The sequence below is a fragment of the Ahaetulla prasina genome, chromosome 4 (genome assembly GCF_028640845.1).
Source record: "Ahaetulla prasina isolate Xishuangbanna chromosome 4, ASM2864084v1, whole genome shotgun sequence".
Classification (NCBI taxonomy): Eukaryota; Metazoa; Chordata; class Lepidosauria; order Squamata; family Colubridae; genus Ahaetulla; species Ahaetulla prasina.
In genome coordinates this window covers 49052325-49079916 of record NC_080542.1, presented here as the reverse complement: position 1 = coordinate 49079916, position 27592 = coordinate 49052325, and the positions used below count along the sequence as shown (strand labels likewise).

The 27592-nt window shown below is 38.3% G+C and overlaps 1 protein-coding gene across 13 annotated transcripts in view; it reads left to right on the top strand.

Annotated features, from left to right (window-relative positions):
• Positions 1-27592, top strand: part of ADAM11 (ADAM metallopeptidase domain 11) — a 154841-nt gene that overhangs the window by 6600 nt on the left and 120649 nt on the right. For 2 of the 13 annotated variants that reach the window (XM_058184096.1, XM_058184095.1), the window contains exon 1: positions 22607-22942. The exons of 6 other annotated variants lie outside the window; for them this stretch is intronic. Coding sequence is in view for 3 of the 7 variants with exons in the window: in XM_058184091.1 (XP_058040074.1) it covers positions 22261-22496 (236 nt within the window). In the remaining 4 variants the exon portion in view is untranslated. Of the gene's footprint in view, positions 1-17718; positions 17918-18459; positions 18511-22224; positions 22497-22606; positions 22943-27592 lie in introns of those variants that run through there. 5 more of the 13 variants (XM_058184092.1, XM_058184103.1, XM_058184101.1 and 2 more) reach the window with 5 other exon arrangements.

Genomic DNA, 27592 nt, shown 5'->3' with positions numbered 1-27592 from the left:
TTGATACTTTGAGTGTCCATTTGTTGTTTTGTTTTGTTCATTCTTCGATTGTAGGTAATTCTTCTTTCTTCCAATACTGAGCAATCAAAAGTCTTGCGACTGTTATTAAGTTCAAAATCAATTTAGTCTCTATAGCTGTATAGTCCATAATTATTCCTAGTAGAAAGAACTGCGGAGTAAACTTAATCTTCTTTTTCAAAATATTCTGCATGATCCACCAGCCTTTAATCCAAAATACTTTAACTTTTTTACAAGTCCACCATATATGGTAATAAGTAGCATCTTCACAATCGCATCTCCAACATTTAGCAAGATCTAATATGTGTTTCTTGTAAACAGGTAATGTCATTTTTAAATTATTTCAAATAATGAAATACTTTCCTTCTCTTCTGCGGTGAATTCAGGCCATTAACATTCCAAGATAATAGTTTAATTGCCATTATCGGCCAAAGGAAACTTTTGGAACACCAGCCGCAGATCACATTTTACTTTAGGCCTTGCTCCTCCACTGTTTCCATTGTAGTAGTTGCCAGTTGTTGTTGTGCCTTCATCTCTTGTTCCTTGCGTTTAGCAGCAGCTCTAGTCAGCCTTTGTTCTTTTGAATCTAAACCCGTCGTAGGTATTTCCAACACTTGTAATAAATCTTCTTCCATCACAATCTGTTCTTGTACCTGCTTCACTTCTCTTCCTTCACTTCAGCCTCCCTTCTTCTAGCTTCCAATGGGGGAAGACTTCCAACTTTTAATACCTCAACATAAAATTCTCTTGCTTTTCCAACCGTATTGAAACGATGTACTTTCCCTGCATAATATACTATTATACCAGTTGGAATATCCCATCTATATTCAATCTGATGTTTTTTAAGTTCATTCACCAGGAAGGCAAATTCCTTCCTAGCCCTTAACATTTTTGGTGGAATTTCCTTTAATATCAAGATATCTTGACCAGCAATCTGAATCTTCTCCCCCTTATATGAAGCTTGCAAAATCTGATTTCTCACTATTCTGTTTGTAAAATAAATAACAACATCCCTTGGCAACTTTTTTTGCCTTGCTATCCAAGAATTCACACGATATATTTTTCAATTTGATAAGCCACATCTGCTGGACGAGCTGCTAATATCTCAGCAAATACTTCAGAAAAATTTCCCTTAAATTCTCTTCCTTATTTTCTTTCAAACCTCGGATTCTAAGAGCAAATTCCATATTTCTGTATTGTATCAAAACTATTTCATCCTCTGTCTTTTCCATTTTACTTTGAAATTCATCCATTTTATTTTCTAATTTTGAATTATGTTGCTTAATTACTTCAACCTCCTCTTCCAATAAAATCACATTCGTTGCCAAACTTTGTACTGCCATTACAAATCCTTCTTTAACTTCTTTATTTCCCACTTGAATTTCTGATATCTGCTCTTTCATTTCAGACATCTCATCAGTTATAACTTTAAATTTTTCTTCTATAAAGCCTTTTAAGTTCTCTTGTAACGCCTCTAAATTCAATGTTCTAGTCTCTGCTGTATGAGCTGGAGAGGCACCAGCTGATAAAGTTCCAAAGCTCTTTGTTACAGTAGACTTTAATTGTTTGGCTGCCATCTTCTATAAAATTATTTATTTATTTATTTCCAACTTAATATTCACTTTAAATCTTCTTAACTTCTGAGAAACACAGTCTTTTAAAGCAGTATTTAAAAAATCTCCCTAGATTCTATCAGCAGGCAGCAAAGAGTTAAAGCAGCAAGTAACATGCAAATTACCAACTGCAGAGGCACACACTGAAAGTATCACTTTCGCTTTCCACTCGTTAACTTGTTAACAATTCGCCTCCATTTTCTTGCTGTTTTCAAGCTTGTTACAAAGTATCGGGGAATCGGCTTGGCTACTTGCTTAAAGTTCTCCCACTTTCGTTCTGTCCGGTATAATCCTTTATTGTCCAAAATAAATCTCGGCGTTTGGTCGTGGTGATTGGTTCCGCCAAAGCAGAAGAATCCTCGGATCTGGAGCACTTCGGGTTACTGGAGGGAACTTAACCCTTCAAACCCCTTTTTTCTCAGGGGCTTTAGGGAAATTCAACCTCTGCCCTCAGCTCACCCCTTCTCCTTCTCCCGAAGAGGGGGTTTTCCGAACCGCTGGGCAGCAGATTTAAGCTGTCCTAGCGATTCCACATAATCCAGAGGTTGGTGATCGTAAAGATCACCGCCATCACCTACGGTGCCAAACCGGAAGTTGACAATCTGAGCTTCTTGAGTTGGTGCAGAAAGAACATTCTTTGTTGTGCTTTTTTGATGACGTTTTTGATGTTCGGTGTCCATTTTAGGTCTTGAGATATGATAGAACCTAGAAATTTGAAGTTCTCTACTGTTGTTACTGTGTACTGTATTGTAAGAGGTGGTAGTATGTGAGGGTTTCTCCTAAAGTCCACTACCATTTCTACGGTTTTGAGTGTGTTCAGTTCCAGATTGTTCTGGTTGCACCATAAGGCTAGTTGTTCAACTCCCATCTGTATGCAGATTCATTGTTGTCTCGAATGAGACCAATCAATGTTGTATCATCTGTAAACTTCAGTAGTTTAACAAATGGATTGTTTGAGGTGCAGTCATTGGTATATAGAGAGAAGCGAAGTGGAGAAAGCACACTTCCTTGGGGGCCCCATTAGTATTGTATACAATATACAGGTGAATTCAATATAGAATTCAGTAGTATACAGTAGAATTCAATATAGTTACTGCCCTGAGTTATAAGCTGTTTTTCAGTCTATTTGTCCTTGTTTTTATTATCCTGTATCATCTGCCAGATGGTAAAAGTTCAAAAAAAAGGTGCCCAGGATGAGATGAATCTTTAAGAATGTTTTGAACTTTCTTAAGGCAGTGGGAGCTATAAATCTCTTCCTAAGAGGGGAGAGGGCAACCAATGATTCTCTGGGCAATGATCTTAACCCTTTGGAGTGCTGTTCTATCTGCCACTGTGCAATTGACAGACCATACACAGATGTAGTAAATTAAAATATTCTCTATGGTGCAGCGGTAGAAGGTCACCAGCAGTTTTTCATTCAGTTGTTGTTTCCTGAGAAGTCTCAGGTAGTATAATCTCTGCTGGGCCCCTCTGATCACCAATAACACCAATAAGACCAAAGAGCTTATAATGGACTATAGAAGGAATAGATCAGACATCCAGCCATTGCTTATCAATGGAGACTGAGTAGAGCACTGAGGACCTGAGCAAGTCGCCAATTTTAAGTTTCTAGGTGTTATCATAAAAAAGAATCTGACCTGGGGCATTCACATTGCAGCACTGATCATGAAAGCAAGTGGTCCACTTCATCTTGATAGGCAGACTCATCCCCCCCGGAGATGAGTCCCACCACTGTTGTATCATCTGCAAATTTAGTAATAGTATTACTAGTGTGAGTGGGAATGCAGTCATGCACATAAAGAGTATTGAGTACACACCTTATCTCGCTTGGCAAGCTGCCACGTAACTTGTTTCCAAATGCAGTATAAGGCAAAACTTGGCACAGAGTCTCCCAGAGTCACGGAATGAATGAATTGTTTCCTGCAAAAGCCTACTCCCGGTTCGCTCCTCTTTTGTTTCCTATGGAAGGGGCCAAATACCTCCAAGGTGTGACTTTACTTTCAAGTCGACCCTGCTTTCTGAGTTGTTCTTGTCTTCTGGCAGCTCTGCACATGCGCACACTGGGAACTGGCTCCAGCTGTTTCTCTGCTTCATTGCTGTCCAGTTCCCTCTCTGCCTCCAATGCAGAGCCTTTGTCCGAGCTTTCCCCAGCCCCCACGATTGGTCCATATTCCTCCCCAACCTCCTCACTGTCCGACTCTTTTTTTAAAATTTATTTTTTAATTTATTTATTTGTCACAACAGTATATATAAGCATGAGCATGAAATAACTATACGATATATAAGCGTAAATATAATCATAAGTATGTGATAACTATATGAAATGGGATACAATCAAAGGGAACATTAGGACAGGAACGGTAGGCACGTTGGTGCTCTTTTGCACGCCCCTTACAGACCTCTTAGGAATGGGGAGAGGTCAATAGTAGATAGTTTTTGGTTAAAGCTTTGGGGATTTTGGGAAGAGACCACAGAGTCTGGTAGTGCATTCCAGGCATTAACAACTCTGTTACTAAAGTCATATTTTCTGCAATCAAGATTGGAGCGGTTCACATTAAGCTTAAATCTATTGTGTGCTCGTGTATTGTTGTGATTGAAGCTGACGTAGTCTTTAACAGGAAGGACGTTGTAACAGATGATTCTATGAGTTAAACTCAGGTCATGTCGAAGGTGGCGGAGTTCTAAATTTTCTAAACCCAGGATTTCAAGTCTGGTAGCATAAGTTTTTTTTTTAATTTGCATTTATATCCCGCCCTTCTCTGAAGATTCAGGGCGGCTTACACTATGTTAGCAATAGTCTTCATCCTATTTATATATTTATATACAAAGTCAACTTATTGCCATAAAACCTCATAGTTATTCTTATACAATTTCACATTTGACGATGTAAAATTAATAAGTATTTAACCTTCTTTACAATTTCAAATCCTGTTATTTCCTCTAGTTTTTCTTTCTGTTGTCTGGCCATATTTTTTATTATCACTTTTGTCTTTTTCTGATTTACCTTAAACCCTGAAATCTTCCCATATTGATCAATTATTTCCAACAAAGATTTACTAGAATTTATAGGGTTTGTTAAAGTAATCACCAGGTCATCTGCAAAAGCTCTTAGCTTATATTCATGTTGCCTAACTCTAATTCCCTCTATCTCCTTTACTTCTCATATTTTATCCAATAATGGTTCTAGAGTTAAAATAAACAATAATGGTGATAAAGGACATCCCTGTCTTGTTCCTTTCGCAATCTTAAAAGACCTAAGATGGCGCCGACGAAGGCTGCCTCGGTGAAATGCTCTCTAATTGTTTCTTTATTTCTAATTGTTCTCTGTGACTCACTACGGATTTCCTACTCACGAGACCATCTGCTAAAAATTAAGGAACATTTCTTTAAGGAGCAGCTTTCTTTAATCTCACCCCCGCCTGTCTTTACAAACACGGAGGAGATTCTAACACAGGAGGAGGCAATTCCCACGGAGCCATGGATTACTAAAAAAACCAAACGACGGAAACGAAGGAAACGAGGTAAACGATCTGGGATCTTAATCAAGCTAAGAACTCGCACTAAAACTCCTCTGCCTTCAATTTTCCTAACAAATATACGCTCACTTGCAAATAAGATGGATGAAATACTCCTCTTAAACAAATACTATTCTGATTTTCGCAATTCAGCAGTCCTATGCTTCTCTGAAACCTGGTTAAATGAATCCATTGAAAATAGCAGCCTGAACATTCCAGGATTTCAAATTGAACGATCAGACAGGGTTCCAGAAACATCTGGTAAAAAGAAAGGAGGAGGCTTATGCCTATATATTAATTCAACCTGGTGTCAAGATTTTAACATAATTTACAAATTCTGTGACAACAATTTAGAGACTCTAATTATCAATTGCAAACCTTACTATTCGCCTCGTGAATTTTCCTCATTTCTTCTAATTGCTGTTTATGTCCCACCACAAGCCTGTGTAAACGAGGCATTACGAACTCTAGCTGACCAAATCATGGAGGCTGAAGCCAAACACCCTGATTCACTGGCCATTGTTTTGGGAGATCTAAACAAGGCAAACTTAAGGAAAGAACTACCAAAATACTTTCAGCATGTCAATTGTCCCACCAGAGGCAAGAATACTCTAGACCACTGCTACACAACACTAAAAGATGCCTATCGGTCTTTACCACGTGCAGCTGTAGGACACTCTGATCATTGCATGATTCACCTTGTACCTGCTTACAGGCAAAGACTTAAAGCCATAAAACCAATAATTAAATCAGTGAAAACCTGGACGGAGGAATCAGAATTAAAGCTACAGGCATGTTTTGACTGCACTGATTGGAATATTTTAAAGATACCTCTGCAGACCTGGATGAACTCACAGATACTGTAACATCATATGTCAGCTTCTGTGAAGACCTATGTGTACCTACAAGGAACTTGCGAATACACAGTAATAACAAACCTTGGTTTACACCTAAACTTAAGCAGCTCGACATTCCAAAGAGGAAGCCTACAGAAAAGGTGATAAAATGCTGTACAATCAGGCCAGAAATGCACTAACAAGGAGATAAGAGCAGCAAAAGAAGCTACTCTGAAAAGCTAAAGAATCAATTTTCAGCAAATGAACCAGCAAACATGTGGAAAACTCTTAAAAATATCACGGCTATGGCAAACCTCCTTCCCAGGCTGAAGGTAATCAACAACTGGCAGATGACCTGAATGAGTTTTACTGCAGGTTTGAAAGGAAACTACAGCCACCTATCTCCACAACCCCATCTCAGACACAGCAACAACAGCCAAGCCTCCTACAACTGACCCCATTTCATTGGGTTCACAACCCCTAGTGATCACAGAAAAGGAAGTGCAGGACCTATTTCACAGACAAAAGCCAGGAAAAGCTCCAGGCCCAGACAAGATAACTCCTTCTTGCTTAAAAGTCTGTGCTGACCAATTGGCCCCCATCTTCACCCATATTTTCAATAAATCACTAGAGATGTGCTATGTTCCTTCTTGCTTCATCTACCATCATCCCAGTGCCGAAGAAGCCCACCATCAAGGAACTGAATGACTACAGACCAGTTGCTCTAACATCTGTAGTCATGAAAACCTTTGAAAGGCTAGTGCTTTCCTACCTGAAAACCATCACGAATCCGCTTTTAGACCCTTGCAATTTGCATACCGAGCAAATAGATCAACAGATGATGCTGTTAATATGGCTCTGCACTACATCCTACAACATCTTGAGTCTCCAAAGACCTATGCAAGGGTCCTTTTTGTAGACTTTAGTTCAGCATTCAATACCATCATTCCAGACATTCTTCTAACTAAGCTAAACCAGCTACAGGTTTACAACAGACTTGTAAGTGGATCACAAGCTTCCTAACAAACAGGAAGCAGCAGGTGAAGCTAAGCAAGATCACATCAAATACCTGTACAATTAGCACAGGGGCCCCCCAAGGCTGTGTGCTCTCCCCACTTCTCTTCTCTCTGTATACCAATGACTGCATCTCCAATGATCCATTTGTTAAGCTACTGAAGTTCGCAGATGACACAACAGTGATTGGTCTCATTCGAGACAATGACGAATCCGCATATAGGCGAGAGGTCGAACGACTAGCCTTGTGGTGCAACCAAAACAATCTGGAACTGAACACACTCAAAACCGTAGAAATGGTGGTAGATTTTAGGAAAACCCTTCCATACTTCCACCTCTCACAATACTTGACAACACAGTATCAACAGTAGAAACCTTCAAATTTCTGGGTTCTATCATATCGCAAGATCTCAAATGGACAGCTAACATCAAAAACATCATTAAAAGGACAACAAAGAATGTTCTCTCTGCGCCAACTCAGTAAGCTCAAACTGCCCAAGGAGCTGCTGATCCAGTTCTACAGAGGAATTATTGAGTCTGTCATTTGCACCTCTATAACTGTCTGGTTCGGTTCTGCAACCCAACAAGAAAAACACAGACTTCAGAGGATAATTAGAACTACAGAAAAATAATTGCTACCAACTTGCCTTCCATTGAGGACCTGTATACTGCACGAATCAAGAAGAGGGCCGTGAAAATATTTGCAGATCCCTCGCATCCTGGACATAAACTGTTTCAACTCCTACCCTCAAAGCGCTATAGAGCACTGCACACCAGAACAACTAGACACAAGAACAGTTTTTCCCGAAGGCCATCACTCTGCTAAACAAATAATTCCCTCAACACTGTCAGACTATTTACTGAATCTGCACTACTATTAATCGTTTCATAGTTCCCATCACCAATCTCTTTCCACTTATGACTGTATGACTATAACTTGTTGCTGGCAATCCTTATGATTTATATTGATATATTGACCATCAATTGTGTTGTAAATGTTGTACCTTGATGAACGTATCTTTTCTTTTATGTACACTGAGAGCATATGCACCAAGACAAATTCCTTGTGTGTCCAATCACACTTGGCCAATAAAATTCTATTCTATTCTATTCTATTCTATTCTATTCTATTCTATTCTATTCTATTCTATTCTATTCTATTCTATTCTAAAAGGTTCTGTTAAGCTACCATTGATTATAATCTGTGCTGTTTGCTCTCCATAAATTGCCCTAATTATTCTTGTAAAACCATCTCCAAATTGCATCTTTTCTATTAATTTAAATAAAAAATCCCAATGCAGTCGATCAAAAGCTTTCTCTGCATCGAGAAAGATAAATGCTGCTGGAATAAAAATTTTCTTTTCTAAACACTCCAGTAAATTAACAATCTGCCTAACATTATTCCTCATCTGTCTCCCTTTTATAAATCCAGATTGATCATTATGAATTCGTCGCTGCAAAATCAACATTAATCTATTAGCTATTATTTTAACAAAAATCTTATAATCATTATTTAAAAGTGAGATTGGCCTATAGTTCCCAGGTTTAGAACAATCCTGTTCCTCTTTTGGTATCAATGAAATAAAAGAGGTTCTCCATGAGGGGGGAATTCCCCCTCCTAATTGTATCTGATTAAATAATTCCTTAAGTGAACCTAACATCTCATCCTGTAAATTCCTATAATAACTAACTGTGAGCCCATCCGTACCAGGAGTTTTCCCCATTTTTAATTGTTTAATTACCAAAATAATTTCTTCAGAGGTTATAGGCCGATTCAGTTCATCCGTTTGTTCTAAAGTTAAATTTTTAACCTTATATTCCTTCAAATAATTATTAATATCCCTGTTCAATATATTATCTTTAAGATATAAATTTATATAATATTCTAAAAAAGCTTTTTTAATTTTATCCTGTTGATATCTCTCTTTGCCTTTATATTCTATTTTTTCTATAGTACGTTGTTTTTGTCTTTTCCTTAAGGTGTATGCTAACCACCTACCAGGTCTATTTGCATTACAAAAAGTATTATGTTTGGCATATTGTATATTTGTTGCCACCTGATCAGCCATTATCATATTAAATTGATTCTGTAATAACTTTATTGCATCTTTAAGTTTTTGATCATGCGGGTTATGTATTAATAATAGTTGTTTCTTGTAAATTTCCTCTTCTAGATACCTACACTGTCTTTGTTGCTTATTTCTCTGTCTATTATTAATATATATTAATACACCTCTCATAAAACTTTACTGGCATCCCAAATCATTTCTATCGATGTTTCGTTATTCAATTTATAATCAAAAAATTCTTTCATCTGCTTTTTACATTGATTTACATTATCCTGATATCTAAACAAATTTTCATTTAATCTCCAAGTTCTTCTACCTTCTTTTCCATATTGCAATTCCATCCAAACAGGACTATGATCAGACAAACATCTTGGAAATATCTTAGTTTTCTTCACCCTGAAAAGCAAATCATTAGAAATTAAAATAAAATCAATACGTGAGAAGGATTGATGCCTATCAGAGAAAAAAGTATAGTCTCTTTCCTCCAAATTCCGCAGTCTCCATACATCTCTCAACTCGAAATCTTCTATCATGTCAAAAAAGGATTTAGGCAGCTTTGCATGTGCAGGTATCTTCTTAGAAAAAATTCTCTTGTCCTTTCGTGTATCTATTACTCCATTCCAATCTCCCAATATAATACACGATTTATAATCCCATAGAATCAACTTATCATACAACATTCTATAAAATTTTTCTTGTTGCTGATTGGGTGCATATATATACCAAACAAGAGGGTCCTTTTTGTTTCTATTGTAAGTTCAATAGCAATATATCTTCCGTGAATATCTGCCTCTATTAACTTGGCTGGTATATCTTTTCTCAAATAAACCACTATGCCATGTTTTTTCTCCAAATCTGAAGCAACAAAATGTTTACCTAACTTTGAGTTTATTAAGTACTTTTGATCTGATAGTTTAATATGCGTTTCTTGTAAGCAAATCACATCATTTTTAAATTGTTTCAAATAATGAAATATTTTTCTTCTCTTCTGAGCTGAATTCAAACCATTGACATTCCAGGTCAAGATTTTATTTGCCATTACTGGCCTGCTGAAGCTTTTGAGCGATCAGCTGAAGATCGTCCTCCCGTATCTTCGGCCGTGCTCCTCCCACCGCTTCTGTAGCAGAATCCTGAACTTTACTTTGAGTTTGTTGCTCCTTTTCTTTACGCTTAAGGGCTCCCCTCGTCAGTCTTTGTTCTTGTGATTGTTCCTCAGATGGTAACATCACTGGAATCACCTCAGCTTCCACACCCATTTGAGTCTCTTGAATTCTTTTTTCTATTATTTCTACTTCAAGTTTCAGCATGGTAGAAAGAAAATCTTTGGCCTTAAGCACTGTATCACTGTTCAGAAGGAGTTGATTGTTTGGAAAAAATTGCAATTATCTTTGCTGGGGAGAATTGCTGCTATTAAAATGAATGTTTTACCTAGATTTTAATCCTCTTTCAGATGATACCAATAATTAAGAAAGATAAGAATCTTGAGGAATGGCAGAAGGGAATTAACAAATTTATATGGGAAGGTAAAAAAGCTAGGGTTAAAATGAAAATAATTCAAGATTCTCGGGAAAGGGGAGGTTTAAAAATGCCCAATTTTAAATTATACTATGAAGCAGCTGCTCTCTCTGCAATAAGTGATTGGTTTAATTTAACGGAGGAAAGAATTTTGAATATAGAAGGTTATGACTTGCTATATGGATGGCATGCATATTTAATTTATGACAAAAAAGTGGATAAAGCCTTTAAAAATCATGTGCTAAGAACTGCTCTTCTGCGTGTTTGGAAAAAATACTCTTATAAACTAAATTATAAGGTTCCTATATGGGCAAGTCCTAGACATACAATAGAGAATATAAATATAGAACAGAATCAGGAAATGATTACATATAAAGATCTTTTGTATACTGACAGAGGTAATTTGCAATTAAAATCTCTGCACGTATTAAAAGAGGAAGGGAAAAATTATAGTTGGTTTCAATATGAGCAACTACGTGCTAGATGGAAGGAAGATCAGAAAATTGGTATAGAGCAGAACGAGGGAAATTTGGTAAAGCAAATTAGAAATCAGTCTCAGGAGCATATAAAGAGATTGTATAATGTGTTACTTGAAATAGATTCTGAAAGGGACTTGGTAAAGGACTGTATGATAAAGTGGGCACAAAATTTTCAGGAGCCAATATTATTGGAAATTTGGGAAAAAATTTGGGTTAGAAATGTTAAATTCATGCAGGCACAGAATCTGAGGGAAAATTTTTATAAAATGTTTTATAGATGGCATTTAGATCCTAAAAAATTATCGTGTATGTATCCAGATATGCAAGCAAAATGTTGGAGATGTAATTGTGATGACGCTACATATTTTCACATTTGGTGGACTTGTAAGGATATAAAGGCCTTTTGGATAAAAATTTGGTGGATCTTACAAAATGTTTTGAAAAAGAAGATAAAGTTTCTGCATAATTTTTTTGTTGGGAATTATTACGGATTGTACAGTAATTGAGACTAAATTGATTTTAAATCTAATAACAGCAGCAAGATTACTAATAGGACAATACTGGAAGAAAAAAGAAGTACCTACAATAGAAGAATGGATATTGAAGGTTGCCAATTTGGCTGAGATGGCGAAGATATCAGCCTTTTTGAAAGACAATACGCAGGAAAGATACTTAAAGGAATGGAAAAAATGGATTGACTATATTCAACATAGATATCAGACTAAGAGTTATCAGATTGTTTTTGAATGATTATGATGTATTATTTTTGATTGGTTTCAGGGGAAGTTAGGAATTGATGATTGTAGGGGTATAATTAAGTTGGGATGAAATTTTTTTAGCATATGTTTGTTTTATTTTTAACTATACCTTGTGTTCGTTCCGGGAAGTTGGGGGGGGGAGGGGGGTTGTGAAGGGAGGGGGAGAGGGGGGGGAAAGGGGAAAAAAAATTTTGTAAAATGTTTGAATTAAAAAAAAAAAAGTCAACTTATTGCCCCCAACAATCTGGGTCCTCATTTTACCTACCTTATAAAGGATGGAAAGCTGAGTCAACCTTGGGCCTGGTGGGACGTTAGTAATTGCAGGCAGCTGTGTTAATAACAGACTGTCTTACCAGTCTTAGCCACAGAGGCCCAGGATTTCAAGTCTGGTGGCATAAGGTTTTTTGTTGTAATCAGAGGAGTGGAGAACTCTTATTGTAAAATATTTCTGGACACGCTCAATTGTATTAATGTCCAAAATGAGGTATGGGTTCCAGACAGGCAAGCTGTATTCAAGAATTGGTCTAGTGAATGTTTTATATGCTCTGGTTAGTGTTGCTGCTGCCAGTTCTGCTGGCTGCTAGTGGGCCACAACAGTCTAGTATTGTAAGAAGTATAGGAGGGTTTCTCCTCCATCATTTCTATGGTTTTGAGTGTGTTTAGTTCAAGATTGTTCTGGTTGCAGAAGGCTAGTTGTTCAATCTCCCATCTGTATGCAGATTCATCATTGTCTCAAATGAGACCAATCACTGTTGTATCATCTGCAAACTTCAGTACTTTAACAGAGGGATCTTTTGAAATGCAGTCGTTGGTGTACAGAGAGAAGTGGAGAGAACACACAGCCCTGGGGGACTCCTGTGCCAATTTTACAGGTATCTGATGTGATTTTGCCTAACTTCACCTGCTGCTTCCTGTTTGTTAGGAAGCTTATGATACATTTACAAGTGTGGTCAGGCACAGCTATCTGATTTAGTTTAGTTAGAAGAATATCTGGAATGATGGTATTGAATGCTGAGCTGAAGTCTACCCTTTGTTAAATAAATAGCTTGCATATATACAACTGAAGGTGAAGAGGTTGGACTTCTAGGAAAGAAAGTGTATCACATAATGGCATTTGAGAGGGTTTTTTTCCTCTGTCCCTCTCTATCTCTGTCTCTTTCTCTCTCTCAAATTCAGTTCCATATTTTGTTTTCTGGTTGAAACACTGGTTGGTTCATTCCTGCATAGTCTCTTCACAGTTCAATAGAGCTTTTTATAACAAACACAAGAGGAGCTGGGTTTTTGTTCCTCAAACCTATTGTGGCTTCAGAAGCAGAAAGAGAGGCAATTTCACAAGGGCACAAAGTACAACTATTTAAGTCTCTTAAACAGATTGAACAGCTTTCTCACAATTGTGGAACAATCTACCTATGGTAATGTGGTTTGCCTGTCTGAAGGTTTTTAAGGGTAAGGCAGTAGCGCCTCAAGGACATTTTAACTGGTTTCCTGCACATTGAGTGTGTTAGACTAGATTATCTTTCATGATTCTATTTTATGTAAAATACATGGCATGCAATTGCATTGTATGTGTGAGGAAGCTGAAACAACTTTATTTGTTATTAATCACTTAAGATAACTTATTAAAGGTATGGTTCTTCCTATTAACTGTTCCATTCACTTTCATCTGATCCTACTAAGCTAAATGGCAATTATGCTTGATTTCTGCTCTTTGTTTCTATCTATCATAGGTTATTGAAAGTTTTCTCAGTAAAGAAGTGAATTGTGTTACATCCAGTAGCTGCAAAGCTAGATAAGAAAGAAGGCTAAAGAAGGAAATGGTTACTCTGCTGAAAGATGTTGGAAATAAATCTTTTTCAAGACTCCCAGAGGGTCAGGGATGCCCCTTGCTCAAACCAGTTGATGTGGTAAGAACTTTGAGTTGGAAACAATGCTTACTCTTTTTTAATACATATTTTTAAAAGGAAGAACAAGATTTTGGCATGTTTTTAAAATTAACCTGCTAGTTTGACCCTAGTTCTTAAGTTTGTTTCTTGTGGGGTGCTAGTAAGCTTTGCATTCCTTATGAGAACTGCTAGATAAATATCCAAGTTGCACAACTTTTCTTTATTGTTCTATAATCCTGATTAACTTCAGAATTTGAAATTTGAACATTCCAAATATGTTTTTATATAATTTTTATATTTACCAAAGAATGTTCTCCAATGCTGTTTAAAACCTGGCATAAATATGCACATTCTGCATATTCAATTCAGAGTTTACACTAATTTGGGAAAAACAGATTTACCCAATGAAATAGCGGGAAAGAAATGAATGAATTTCAGAATAAAACCTGGCAAGCATGAAAAAAACAATGAATGTAGGCCCAGTGCAAAGGTCAGTTAAGCCTAATTTATCTATCACTGCTATAAATAACCATTTTGTTGTACTCCAAAAACTATTTTGCAGACCCTGGTCAGTCATGGGAAGAAGCTGTTACATAAAGCTATTGGCAGTCAGGTAAGCAATGTGGCTGTTAGGTTTTCTTTCAACTGTGAATAAAGCATAAGTAGGGACAAAGATGGAGTTGAAACATTATCCCCAAATTATTAGGTCCAATTTGTCTCACAAGGTTGAGCCTTCCATCTGATGCAGAATTGCAAATTTACTATAGATACTCTTGAGGAGAATAGTTTCTAATGAGTCAAGCAAAAAGTATTCAGATGAGAATGGGGTTTTTAAAAAATATAAACTAAACACTTGTTTCTACACAGTGGATTGTCCAATACTCCATGAAAAGCGGGCATGAGGGTTTCCTGAGCATTCTCTCAAAATCATTCAATAATGGATTTCTTTGTTTGGAAAAATTGCAATTATCTTTGCTGGGGAGAATTGCTGCTATTAAAATGAATGTTTTACCTAGATTTTAATCCTCTTTCAGATGATACCAATAATTAAGAAAGATAAGAATCTTGAGGAATGGCAGAAGGAATTAACAAATTTATATGGGAAGGTAAAAAGCTAGGTTAAAATGAAAATAATTCAAGATTCTCGGAAAGGGAGGTTTAAAATGCCCAATTTTAAATTATACTATGAAGCAGCTGCCTCTCTGCAATAAGTGATTGGTTTAATTTAACGGAGGAAAGAATTTTGAATATAGAAGGTTATGATTTGCTATATGGATGGCATGCATATTTAATTTATGACAAAAAGTGGATAAGGCCTTTAAAAATCATGTGCTAAGAACTGCTCTTCATGTGTTTGGAAAAATACTCTTATAAACTAAATTATAAGGTTCCTATATGGGCAAGTCCTAGACATACAATAGAGAATATAAATAGAACAGAATCAGGAAATGATTACATATAAAGATCTTTTGTATACTGACAGAGGTAATTTGCAATTAAAATCTCTGCACGTATTAAAAGAGGAAGGGAAAAATTATAGTTGGTTTCAATATGAGCAACTACGTGCTAGATGGAAGGAAGATCAGAAAATTGGTATAGAGCAGAACGAGGGAAATTTGGTAAAGCAAATTAGAAATCAGTCTCAGGAGCATATAAAGAGATTGTATAATGTGTTACTTGAAATAGATTCTGAAAGGGACTTGGTAAAGGACTGTATGATAAAGTGGGCACAAAATTTTCAGGAGCCAATATTATTGGAAATTTGGGAAAAAATTTGGGTTAGAAATGTTAAATTCATGCAGGCACAGAATCTGAGGGAAAATTTTTATAAAATGTTTTATAGATGGCATCTAGATCCTAAAAAATTATCGTGTATGTATCCAGATATGCAAGCAAAATGTTGGAGATGTAATTGTGATGACGCTACATATTTTCACATTTGGTGGACTTGTAAGGATATAAAGGCCTTTTGGATAAAAATTTGGTGGATCTACAAAATGTTTTAAAAAGAAGATAAAGTTTCTGCATAATTTTTTTGTTGGGAATTATTACGGATTGTACAGTAATTGAGACTAAATTGATTTTAAATCTAATAACAGCAGCAAGATTACTAATAGGACAATACTGGAAGAAAAAGAAGTACCTACAATAGAAGAATGGATATTGAAAGTTGCCAATTTGGCTGAGATGGCTAAGATATCAGCCTTTTGAAAGACAATAAGAAAGATACTTAAAGGAATGAAAAAATGGATTGACTATATTCAACGTAGATATCAGACTAAGAGTTATCAGACTGTTTTTGAATGATTATGATGTATTATTTTGATTGGTTTTGGGAAGTTAGGAATTGATGATTGTAGGGTATAATTGTTGGGATGAAATTTTTTTAGCATATGTTTGTTTTATTTTTAACTATACCTTGTGTTCGTTCCGGGAAGTTGGGGGGGGGAGGGGGGTTGTGAAGGGAGGGGGAGAGGGGGGGGAAAGGGGAAAAAAAATTTTGTAAAATGTTTGAATTAAAAAAAAAAAAGTCAACTTATTGCCCCCAACAATCTGGGTCCTCATTTTACCTACCTTATAAAGGATGGAAAGCTGAGTCAACCTTGGGCCTGGTGGGACGTTAGTAATTGCAGGCAGCTGTGTTAATAACAGACTGTCTTACCAGTCTTAGCCACAGAGGCCCAGGATTTCAAGTCTGGTGGCATAAGGTTTTTTGTTGTAATCAGAGGAGTGGAGAACTCTTATTGTAAAATATTTCTGGACACGCTCAATTGTATTAATGTCCAAAATGAGGTATGGGTTCCAGACAGGCAAGCTGTATTCAAGAATTGGTCTAGTGAATGTTTTATATGCTCTGGTTAGTGTTGCTGCTGCCAGTTCTGCTGGCTGCTAGTGGGCCACAACAGTCTAGTATTGTAAGAAGTATAGGAGGGTTTCTCCTCCATCATTTCTATGGTTTTGAGTGTGTTTAGTTCAAGATTGTTCCAGTTGCATCACAAGGTTCAACCTCCCATTTGTATGCAGATTCATTGTTGTCTCGAATGAGACCAGTCACTATTATATCATCTACAAACTTCAGTACTTTAACAGAGGGATCTTTTGAGATGCAGTCATTGGTGTATAAAGAGAAGAGAAGTAGAGAGAACACACAGCCCTGGGGAGGCCCTGTGCTAATTGTACAGGTATCTGATGTGATTTTGCCTAACTTCACCCGCTGCTTCCTGTCTGTTAGGAAGCTTATGATCCACTTACAAATGTGGTCAGGCACAGCTATCTGATTTAGTTTAGTTAGAAGAATATCTGGAATGATGGTATTGAATGCTGAGCTGAAGTCTACCCTTTGTTAAATAAATAGCTTGCATATATACAACTGAAGGTGAAGAGGTTGGACTTCTAGGAAAGAAAGTGTATCACATAATGGCATTTGAGAGGGTTTTTTTCCTCTGTCCCTCTCTATCTCTGTCTCTTTCTCTCTCTCAAATTCAGTTCCATATTTTGTTTTCTGGTTGAAACACTGGTTGGTTCATTCCTGCATAGTCTCTTCACAGTTCAATAGAGCTTTTTATAACAAACACAAGAGGAGCTGGGTTTTTGTTCCTCAAACCTATTGTGGCTTCAGAAGCAGAAAGAGAGGCAATTTCACAAGGGCACAAAGTACAACTATTTAAGTCTCTTAAACAGATTGAACAGCTTTCTCACAATTGTGGAACAATCTACCTATGGTAATGTGGTTTGCCTGTCTGAAGGTTTTTAAGGGGTAAGGCAGTAGCGTCTCAAGGACATTTTAACTGGTTTCCCTGCACATTGGAGTGTGTTAGACTAGATTATCTTTCATGATTCTATTTTATGTAAAATACATGGCATGCAATTGCATTGTATGTGTGAGGAAGCTGAAACAACTTTATTTGTTATTAATCACTTAAGATAACTTATTAAAGGTATGGTTCTTCCTATTAACTGTTCCATTCACTTTCATCTGATCCTACTAAGCTAAATGGCAATTATGCTTGATTTCTGCTCTTTGTTTCTATCTATCATAGGTTATTGAAAGTTTTCTCAGTAAAGAAGTGAATTGTGTTACATCCAGTAGCTGCAAAGCTAGATAAGAAAGAAGGCTAAAGAAGGAAATGGTTACTCTGCTGAAAGATGTTGGAAATAAATCTTTTTCAAGACTCCCAGAGGGTCAGGGATGCCCCTTGCTCAAACCAGTTGATGTGGTAAGAACTTTGAGTTGGAAACAATGCTTACTCTTTTTTAATACATATTTTTAAAAGGAAGAACAAGATTTTGGCATGTTTTTAAAATTAACCTGCTAGTTTGACCCCTAGTTCTTAAATTTGTTTCTTGTGGGGTGCTAGTAAGCTTTGCATTCCTTATGAGAACTGCTAGATAAATATCCAAGTTGCACAACTTTTCTTTATTGTTCTATAATCCTGATTAACTTCAGAATTTGAAATTTGAACATTCCAAATATGTTTTTATATAATTTTTATATTTACCAAAGAATGTTCTCCAATGCTGTTTAAAACCTGGCATAAATATGCACATTCTGCATATTCAATTCAGAGTTTACACTAATTTGGGAAAAACAGATTTACCCAATGAAATAGCGGGAAAGAAATGAATGAATTTCAGAATAAAACCTGGCAAGCATGAAAAAAACAATGAATGTAGGCCCAGTGCAAAGGTCAGTTAAGCCTAATTTATCTATCACTGCTATAAATAACCATTTTGTTGTACTCCAAAAACTATTTTGCAGACCCTGGTCAGTCATGGGAAGAAGCTGTTACATAAAGCTATTGGCAGTCAGGTAAGCAATGTGGCTGTTAGGTTTTCTTTCAACTGTGAATAAAGCATAAGTAGGGACAAAGATGGAGTTGAAACATTATCCCCAAATTATTAGGTCCAATTTGTCTCACAAGGTTGAGCCTTCCATCTGATGCAGAATTGCAAATTTACTATAGATACTCTTGAGGAGAATAGTTTCTAATGAGTCAAGCAAAAAGTATTCAGATGAGAATGGGGTTTTTAAAAAATATAAACTAAACACTTGTTTCTACACAGTGGATTGTCCAATACTCCATGAAAAGCGGGCATGAGGGTTTCCTGAGCATTCTCTCAAAATCATTCAATAATGGATTTCTTTGTTTGGAAAAATATACTCTGTTTTTGTGAGATCTTTCAGCAATTCCAATGATCAGTTATCTTTCGGGACAACATATGTGGCAGCAATTTCTTTGTCAATGCATGATCCTGGGGCATTCCGATTATATACAGAGATGGTATCCTTGTTTCTCATGAGTTGAGATTGTAAACTGAAAAACAATCCATTCTAGCCTCTTCTAAAAGTTTTACCTATGATGTCCTTCATTCCATCCCAGATATAATATCGTCTTCTGAGTTCTGGGACAGTTGTTACTTTTCTTACATTAAGTTTATATTTAAGTACTATTTCAGCACCAATCTTACCCACACACATAAATAATTAAACAGATTATTGATATTGAGCTTTTGGTGCTGTCTCCTTTAAAGCTATGGTTCCCAGGATATTATTAAAACACACAAGTTAGTTAAAACAGGTGTACATTTCAGACTTATTGCTTACTATTGTTGGCCTATGCAGTCTGTGTACTTTCTTCTTCCATTTCAATTTAAATTTATGTTAATATTAATTAATTAATTATTTAATTAAATTAACTAGTTTTGTTGTATACATGATGTACAATAACAATAAAGGCTATTATTATTAATATGCCATCGATATGACTTCATTGATATCTCATTTTTTAATCTGAGATGTTAGTGTTGTGAAAAAATAGATTTGTCTGACATTGACAAATGACAAAGATGAATATATGACTAAGCATAAATACAAACCTACATGGCTTTATTAATATATAATATAATTTTAAACTAGTGAGGAACAGGACAATAAATAGTCAGTAGGGTCATCTATATAGTATAGCTTCCATTTTTCTCCACACCCAGAGTGTTCAACAGAATATTGAACACTGTTGTGCTCAATACTAAACTGTTGATTTAACTATTAAGCAAACTCGACTGCTAGCAGTCATTTCCCAGTTCATGGGAAATTACTGGTTGGATTTATACAGGGAGTCATTGATTTGCAACAGTTCATTTATAAACCATTCAAAGTTACAATGGCACTGAAAAAAGTGACCTTTGACTGTTTTTCACATTTATGAAAATTAACATTGCAGCATCCCTAATGTCAGCATTCCAGAAAAATCTCTGCTCCAATGAACCTACGGTCATGTGATCAAAATTCTGATACTTGGCAACTGGTTCGTATTTATGACAATTGCAGTATCCTAAGGTCATGTGATCAGCTTTTGTGATCTCTTGACAAGCAAAGTCAATGAGGAAGCCAGATTCACTTAACAACCATGTTACTAACTTAACAATTGCAGTGATTCACTTAACAACTTTGACAGGAAAGGTCATAAAATGGGGCAAAACCTGCTTAACAAATGTCTCACCATAGCAACATAAATTTTGGGCTCACTTGTGGTCATAAGTTAAGAACTACCTTATATTGATTAAATAATGGTTTGATTTTGTCATGTGTAATTGAACAGCCATAATGGCTTGGTTCACACATAAGCCCAGATGAAACACTGCATCAAATTTACTGCATTGGAAAATTTGGCTGGTTGCTGCTATTTCTTATTACATGGAAATTTCCCTGCCTAGTCAGAGATCAGGCTTTATATATTCCAGCATCTGGAAAATCATAGGTTAGCCATTTGTGTTTTCCCACACATAGATGCCAGTTTTGGCCCTGATTCTGAGCACTTTTCTGCTGCTGAGTAGCACTCCAGCAATTTTCTTTGAACCATCCTTCCAGCTAGTCAATGGAGAGTCAGAAATGGTAGCTAATCTGGCCTCCTTTTTCATAAACAAAACAACCTGGCAGTAAAGCATCATGTTACCTTGCCTGTAGTAGTGAGGTAGGAAATAATTTGAGCTGTAAGTGTCTGCTTTTGAGAAACTACCTGCCTTGCAGGCCCAGAGGAGAAACACTGCAAAACTACATTTTAGTGTTCTTTCTAGACAGCAACCCTGTCAACAAGTAAACATATTTGACTTCCACAGGAGCCTCATGATGTCATTAAGACATTAAAAAGTATTGATTAAAAATCAATGTGATTTTATTAAATCTTGGAAAGCCATTGGCAGAATAAACAGTACTGAATTTGCTGATCAGCAGGGTGGATTTGACTTAAATTAAGTTTTGAGTTGATGTGATAAATCAAGATTTGATTTAAATGAACTAGTAAAAAGGCTTGATTTAAATCAACTTGATTTAAATCAAGAGGCTCCTCCTCTGACCTGCTTCCATTTTAATGGAATGGCTGGTGATGTGGCAGTAACACAGCAAGGTGAGCATCAGTGGGCTGCTGCCGGTTTGCACCCATTCAGGCGATTTGGTAGTTAAGATTATGCGCAGTTCACCAAACCGGCAAATGCTACCAGTGGCTGGCCTCGCCCCCCCCCCCCCATCTCACTGTGCCTGCCTTGGCTGGTGGCTAGAGTCATGCCCGCATCCAGCTACTCTAGCTCGTTTGCTCACTTGCCCAAACAACGTGGCCAGCTGATCTGCATGCCTTGCCCTCTTGCTTGCCTTTGCCATGGCCTATCATGTGGGCCACACGACCCAGCTGATATCCATGCCTTGCCTGTTCTGGTCACCAGCTGCCCACGAAGATAACGCGCTCAACTGAAGGATCGCCTCTGGGTGGACAGAGTGAGGCTCGGCCACCTTTCGTTTCTGGCTCTGGCCATCGTTCCACCCACATGCCACCCACTCTCCGTTCTCCTCAGGTGGGGATGTGCCAGTCCCTGGCTCTGGCCTTTCCTGGGGCCTCCTCCCGCATGCCGCCTGCTCACCTTTTGCCCTTACTCAATCTCCACGCTTCTTCCCCCGCGACCACCTCTTTCTTCATCCCGTGACCTTATCTTCCTCTCACGGCTGGTGGCAGAGGGGAAGTCAAGCCAGGGCTGAGCCATCGCAGCTTGGCTCTCTGCTAGCCCGCATCTCACCGCCTTTGTCACGGGCTGGATGTGGAACTCAAGGTGAAGCAGAGGTTGAGCAGGTGGCAAGCCAGAGCAGGGTCCGAAAGGCATCCGAACCTTGTCTTGTCGTTCTCCGCTCCTGGAAGCCTGAAGCCACCTCCTCTTTTTTTAGGTGCGAGAACGCTCCAGCTGCCGCTCTTTGCCAGCATGAGCAGCCTTCAACCGCCGCTGCTGGCTCAGTTCTGGCCAGAAAAGAGCAGCGGCTGGAGGTTTCTCACACCGGCAAAGAGGCCGCCATTTTCATCTGTTTTTTGGGCCCTAAAACAGCCCCCAAATCCCCAAAAAGCGGTCTGAAAAGCTATATGTGGCCCATTTTCTGCCTCTATTTGGCTGTCTGCACCATGCTGAATTGCAGTGGGGAGGTGGGGAAAAAGGAAAAAAATCCACTCAGTCTATATGTACTCACCAGCACGAAGAAAATCTCTCTTCCAGCTTGCAGGTTTGAGCATTGGGAACTTGAGGAATGGACTGTATGCCCAGACTTGCTGCTGCTCCAAGCCAAGCTCTGTCTGCAGCGTCCAACCCCCCAAAATTTTCCGCGGAGAGGAAAGGTGCACTGAGGCCACCAGCAGGCTTGCTGAGGCATGCAAATTGCAATATGCTGCCACTAAGCTTCCTGGGTTCCTTGGAAGAGCACTGGAAGAAAAGGAGTCTGATTGTGAGGGCAGGCTTTTCCAAGGCTAGTCGTAGAGGAAAACAGTGAGTGTGCCTTTCCTCCCTGTGGCTCTAATTCTTAAAAATTAGAGGGGGTAATTCTTAAAAATTTGGGGGGTTGCGCACATGGGGCGCTGGGGGAATCAGGGCCTGGAGAGGGGAGCGCAGGCTGACTGGGCGGAGAAGGAGTACCGGACTTCCAGCACTCATGTGGGGAACCCAGGCTTGGAGCAATAGCAACGGTTTGGAGCTTGTTAAGGAGGACCGCTCCTCTGCCCAGCCATAGGTTTTCAAGCCTGGGCTGCTTGGAATGAAAAGCATGCAATATGCTGCCACTAAGCTCCCTGAGTTCCTCGCACGAGCATGGAAGAAAATTGGACACTGCAGCCAGAGCTGGGCTTGGAGCAACAGCAAGTCCTGGCGCACAATCTACTCTTCAAGCTCCCAATGCCTGAACCGGCGAGCTGGAGGAGAGATTTTCTGTCATGATGGTGAGTATGTATGGACCGAGTGGAATTTTTGCTTTTCCCCCCACCTCCCCATTATGATCCAGCACGGCGCAGACAGCATAGTGGAGGCAGAAAATGGGGCGTTTCCATTGGCCCTTCTCTTTTTTTCTTCCTAGTCTCCTTTTGCCAGCATGTGCCAGGCAGGCTGGACAGGCAGTCATGATCTTTAGATGGGCTTTTATTTTGTCAGCGCAAGATGGGGGTGGGGGTGGGGGCAAAGGGGCTCGGAATGGTACATAGGAAATTGCCCTGGCTCTGCAGCATCGGCCAGCCTGCGCCGCCCTACCTTGCCGTGAGTGACGTTGAGTTGGCCATGCCCACCCAGTCATATGACCACCCAGCCACATCCACCTGCCATGCCCACCCTACCAGTCATTAGGGCAGAGAACCAGTTGTTAGAAAAATTGCAGCCCACCACTGAAGGTGAGGGAAGTGGCGGGCAGCAGATGAATGGATGCCTGCTAACAGGCACTGCCATGATGGATCTAAAATGACAGAGGCTCTTTAAATGTGGGGTCTCATTCTTGCTGGTAGTTAGAATGTTCAATATTATTATTTGCAAACAAAATGAAGGTTTCCTATTTAGCTTGCAGAGCTTGGATTCATTGAATGAGTTTACAAAAAATGTAAATATTGCAGAATATACAGCCTCATGCTATATAACTAAGCTCCATTTCATGCTAAATAAATTAAATTATTAATGTGTCTTAAATAGAAAACTATCTTTAGATAGATTTTTACTCCAAAAGTATTTTATTAAAATAATTTAATAAAAATCTAAAAAATCCTATTAAAAATTTAAAAATCCAATTTTTTTTTTTTAATCGATTTTTATCCCCCTTGGTGACCAGTTTGATCATGTACAAAATCCTTCTTATACAGATAGTCCTCGACTTATGACCACAATTGATCCCAAAATTTCTGTTGTTAAGTGGTACATTTGTTAAATTAGTTTTGCCCCATTTGATGATCATTCTTGCCACAGTTGTTAAGTTTCAAACAGTGGTTAAACAAATCTTGTTTCCCTACTGACTTTGCTTGTCAAAAGGTTGCATTTCCATTATGACCACCACTATTAGTACAGTGTGCTTGGCCAATCAAGCATATATATAGAGAGAGCGGTTAGGTTCCTCAAAGTTGTTGTCTTCATTTAAATAGGTTTGGATAATTTGGTTAATGTTTTCTTGAGGAAATGTGTAATGCCTTTAAGAGAAAAATCTAAGGGGTTCCTAGATTCTTTAATTTTTTAAAATTTCAAGCATAGATCCTCTAATTTCGTGTTACCATTTTAAGTATATCTAATGTTTTATTTTTATTTTAAGATAATAGCATTATGTCTTAATTTCAGACTGCCTCAGAGAACATTATTTAGTTTGGTTCCAAATGTGGTTTCTGATAGATGTGAAATGGAGACCCAAACCCACAATTTATGAAAGCAAGTTATTCCATTGGTTTGCTCTCACCATTAGGAAATTTCTCCTAAGTTGATTCTCTCCTTGGTTTCCAACCATTGTTTCTTTTTTTAAAAACAAACTATTTTTATTATTTTTGTAAAAATATACATCTGTATTGTGTGAGTTGGTTCTGAGTATCATTCATATTAGTCCAATTCACAATAACAGTGTTAGTTATCTCTATCCCATTTATCAAATTTAAGTAATCCTCATTATATTGTTCAAACATACATAAACAAGAAATGCCTAACTCTTCATCTTTATTTTGATCTTCATCTAAGTCTTTTTTATTCAGTCTAGACATTTCTCTATTATATATAAACAAATTTGACTAGGTATCATTCATATTGATCCAGTTCATGCTAACATTGTTAGTAGTCTCTATCGCATTTATCAAATTTATATAATCCTCATTATATTATTTAAACATATGTAAAAGGAAAATGTCTAATATCATCTCTTTTCCCCTTTTGTGCTTAACTTCTTATCTATTTTTTTATATTAATCCAATTCACAATAATAGTGTTAGTAAACTGTATCACATTTATCCAAATTTAAGTAGTTGCCTCTATCTTCATCTGTATCTTTCTTGTTCAATCTAAACATTTCTCTATTATATATGAACATATTTGACTCAATATCATTTATATTGATCCAGTTCTCATTAGCATTGTTAATTATCTCTATCACATTAATCAAATATCCTGTTTCCCCCAAAATAAGACATCCCCAATCAGGCTTTTGAGCGCCTGGCTATAAGCCCAAGCGCTTATTTCAGTGTTCAGAAAAATATAAGACAAGGTCTTATTTTCGGGGAAACACGGTAGTAATCCTCACTATATTATTTAAACATAAAAGAAAAATGTCTAACATCTGTAAACTTCTAATCTTTCTATTATTTTTATTCATTCTATAAACAATTTATGTTCTAATATTTCCCCTATCTAATTTTATTTCTGCCTCCTACCTTACACTCAGGCTAGTTTAATATTTCAAGGGCAATTTTTCTACCCATCATCTCTTCTATTCTTTAGTGCTTCAATTCTTATCCATTTTTTAGTTTGCCTCTACACTCCTCATCTTTATCTCTATCTTCATCTATTTCTTTTTTTATTCAATCTAAACTTTCTTCCCAGTACAATCTTGTATTGCCAACTCTCCCAGTTATCTGCCCATAGCCCAATCTCCTTATCAAAGATATCTTCCTGTCTCTCCAATTGATTTATCTGTTTTATTTTCTTCAATCTTTCTTTCTTTGTCACCTGATTTGTCAATCCTATTTTTTGCTCCAGTCCTTGATTCATTTGTTGATCTGACCAATCCCTCTGTTCTTTCTGCTCCTTTTGCTTATTATTTATCTGTTTATCCTCTTCATCAAGCTGTTGCTTTATTTGCTGATTTTTCTGATCCATATATTTCCCTGTTCATGTTTCATTTGTTGTCTTAAATAATCAGTTTCATCCATTCTTTCTGTTGCTTCCACCAGTTTGTGGGTGGTTTGGTCTTTGTTCCATGTTCTTTGCAGAATGTTTTCCATTTTCTGATTTATACCGTCTACTAAATTCATAATATCTTGAAACAACAAGGTCATCTCATTGAGAAATCCTTTCATTTCCACAGCTGTTCCACAGCTGTTCCTTCAACTCCAGTCATAATAACAATACAAATATTTATTTATTTATTTATTTATTTCGATTTTATACCGTCTACTAAATTCATAATATCTTGAAACAACAAGGTCATCTCATTGAGAAATCCTTTCATTTCCACAGCTGTTCCACAGCTGTTCCTTCAACTCCAGTCATAATAACAATACAAATATTTATTTATTTATTTATTTATTTCGATTTTTATACCGCCCTTCTCCCGGAGGACTCAGGGCGGTGTACAGCCAAGTAAAAATTCAATATATAAACATTAAAAAGAGGTTAAAAAGAAATATTATAATGTGGCCGAAATTTTAAAACCATTTAAAATCTTAAAACATAAATACCCCAATAAAATTTCAATCCAGTCCCGCTTGAATAAATAGGTGCGTTTTCAGCTCACGCCGAAAGGTCCGAAGATCAGGCAATTGACGTAAACCGGGGGGAAGTTCATTCCAGAGCGTAGGAGCTCCAACAGAGAAGGCCCTTCCCCTGGGGGCCGCCAGCCGACATTGCTTGGCGGACGCACCCTGAGAAGGCCCTCTGTGTGAGCGTACGGGTCGGTGGGAGGCACAAGGTAACAGCAGGCGGTCCCGTAAGTACCTGGGTCCTAAGCCATGGAGCGCTTTAAAGGTGGTAACCAAAATCTTGAAGCGCACCCGAAAGACCACAGGAAGCCAGTGCAAGCTGCGCAGGATTGGTGTTACATGGGAGCAACGAGTTGCCCCCACTATTACCTGCGCAGCTGCATTCTGGACTAGTTGCAGCCTCCGGGTGCACTTCAAGGGCAGCCCCATGTAGAGAGCATTGCAATAGTCCAAGCGGGAAGTGACAAGGGCATGAGTGACCGTGCATAAGGCATCCCGGTCAAGAAAGGGGCGCAACTGGCGCACCAAGCGCACTTGGTGGAAGGCCCTCTTGGAGATGGCCGCCAAATGATCGTCAAACGACAGTCGCCCATCCAAGAGGACACCCAAGTTGCGCACCCTCTCCGTTGGGGCCAATAAATCGCCCCCCACAGCCAGCTGCGGCTGCAGCTGACTACCGGGGTGCCGGCATCCACAGCCACTCCATCTTGGAGGGATTGAGCTTGAGGGATTGGGCCATTTCCTGAGGGTCTGGCTCACGACACGGCTGAGGAACTAGTTGCGGCCTGGGAACGGGCCGCGGCGGGGGCCTTAGATCGTGTCGTGCCTTTGCGGCCTCTGACCCGGCGCAGGTCCCAAACGGCTCCTTGGTTCTCCGAGGAGCTGAGGGGGATGAAGCGCCGGAGAAGACGCCTGGAGAGTTCTTGGAGGTCCAGCCGCTCCGAGGCTGATCGGACACTAGTGAAGTCCTATACTAGGACTTACCTAGTGGCACTGAGGGAAGCGAGGCGTTGCTACGCCTCCTCCCTCATTGCGTCGGCAGATAACCGCCCAGCCGCCCTGTTTCGGGTGACTCGTTCCCTCCTTCATCACGGGAGCGGATGACCCGCTGCAGGACGTGCTGAGGAGTTTAACGGTTATCTATACGATAAAATCGTTCAGCTT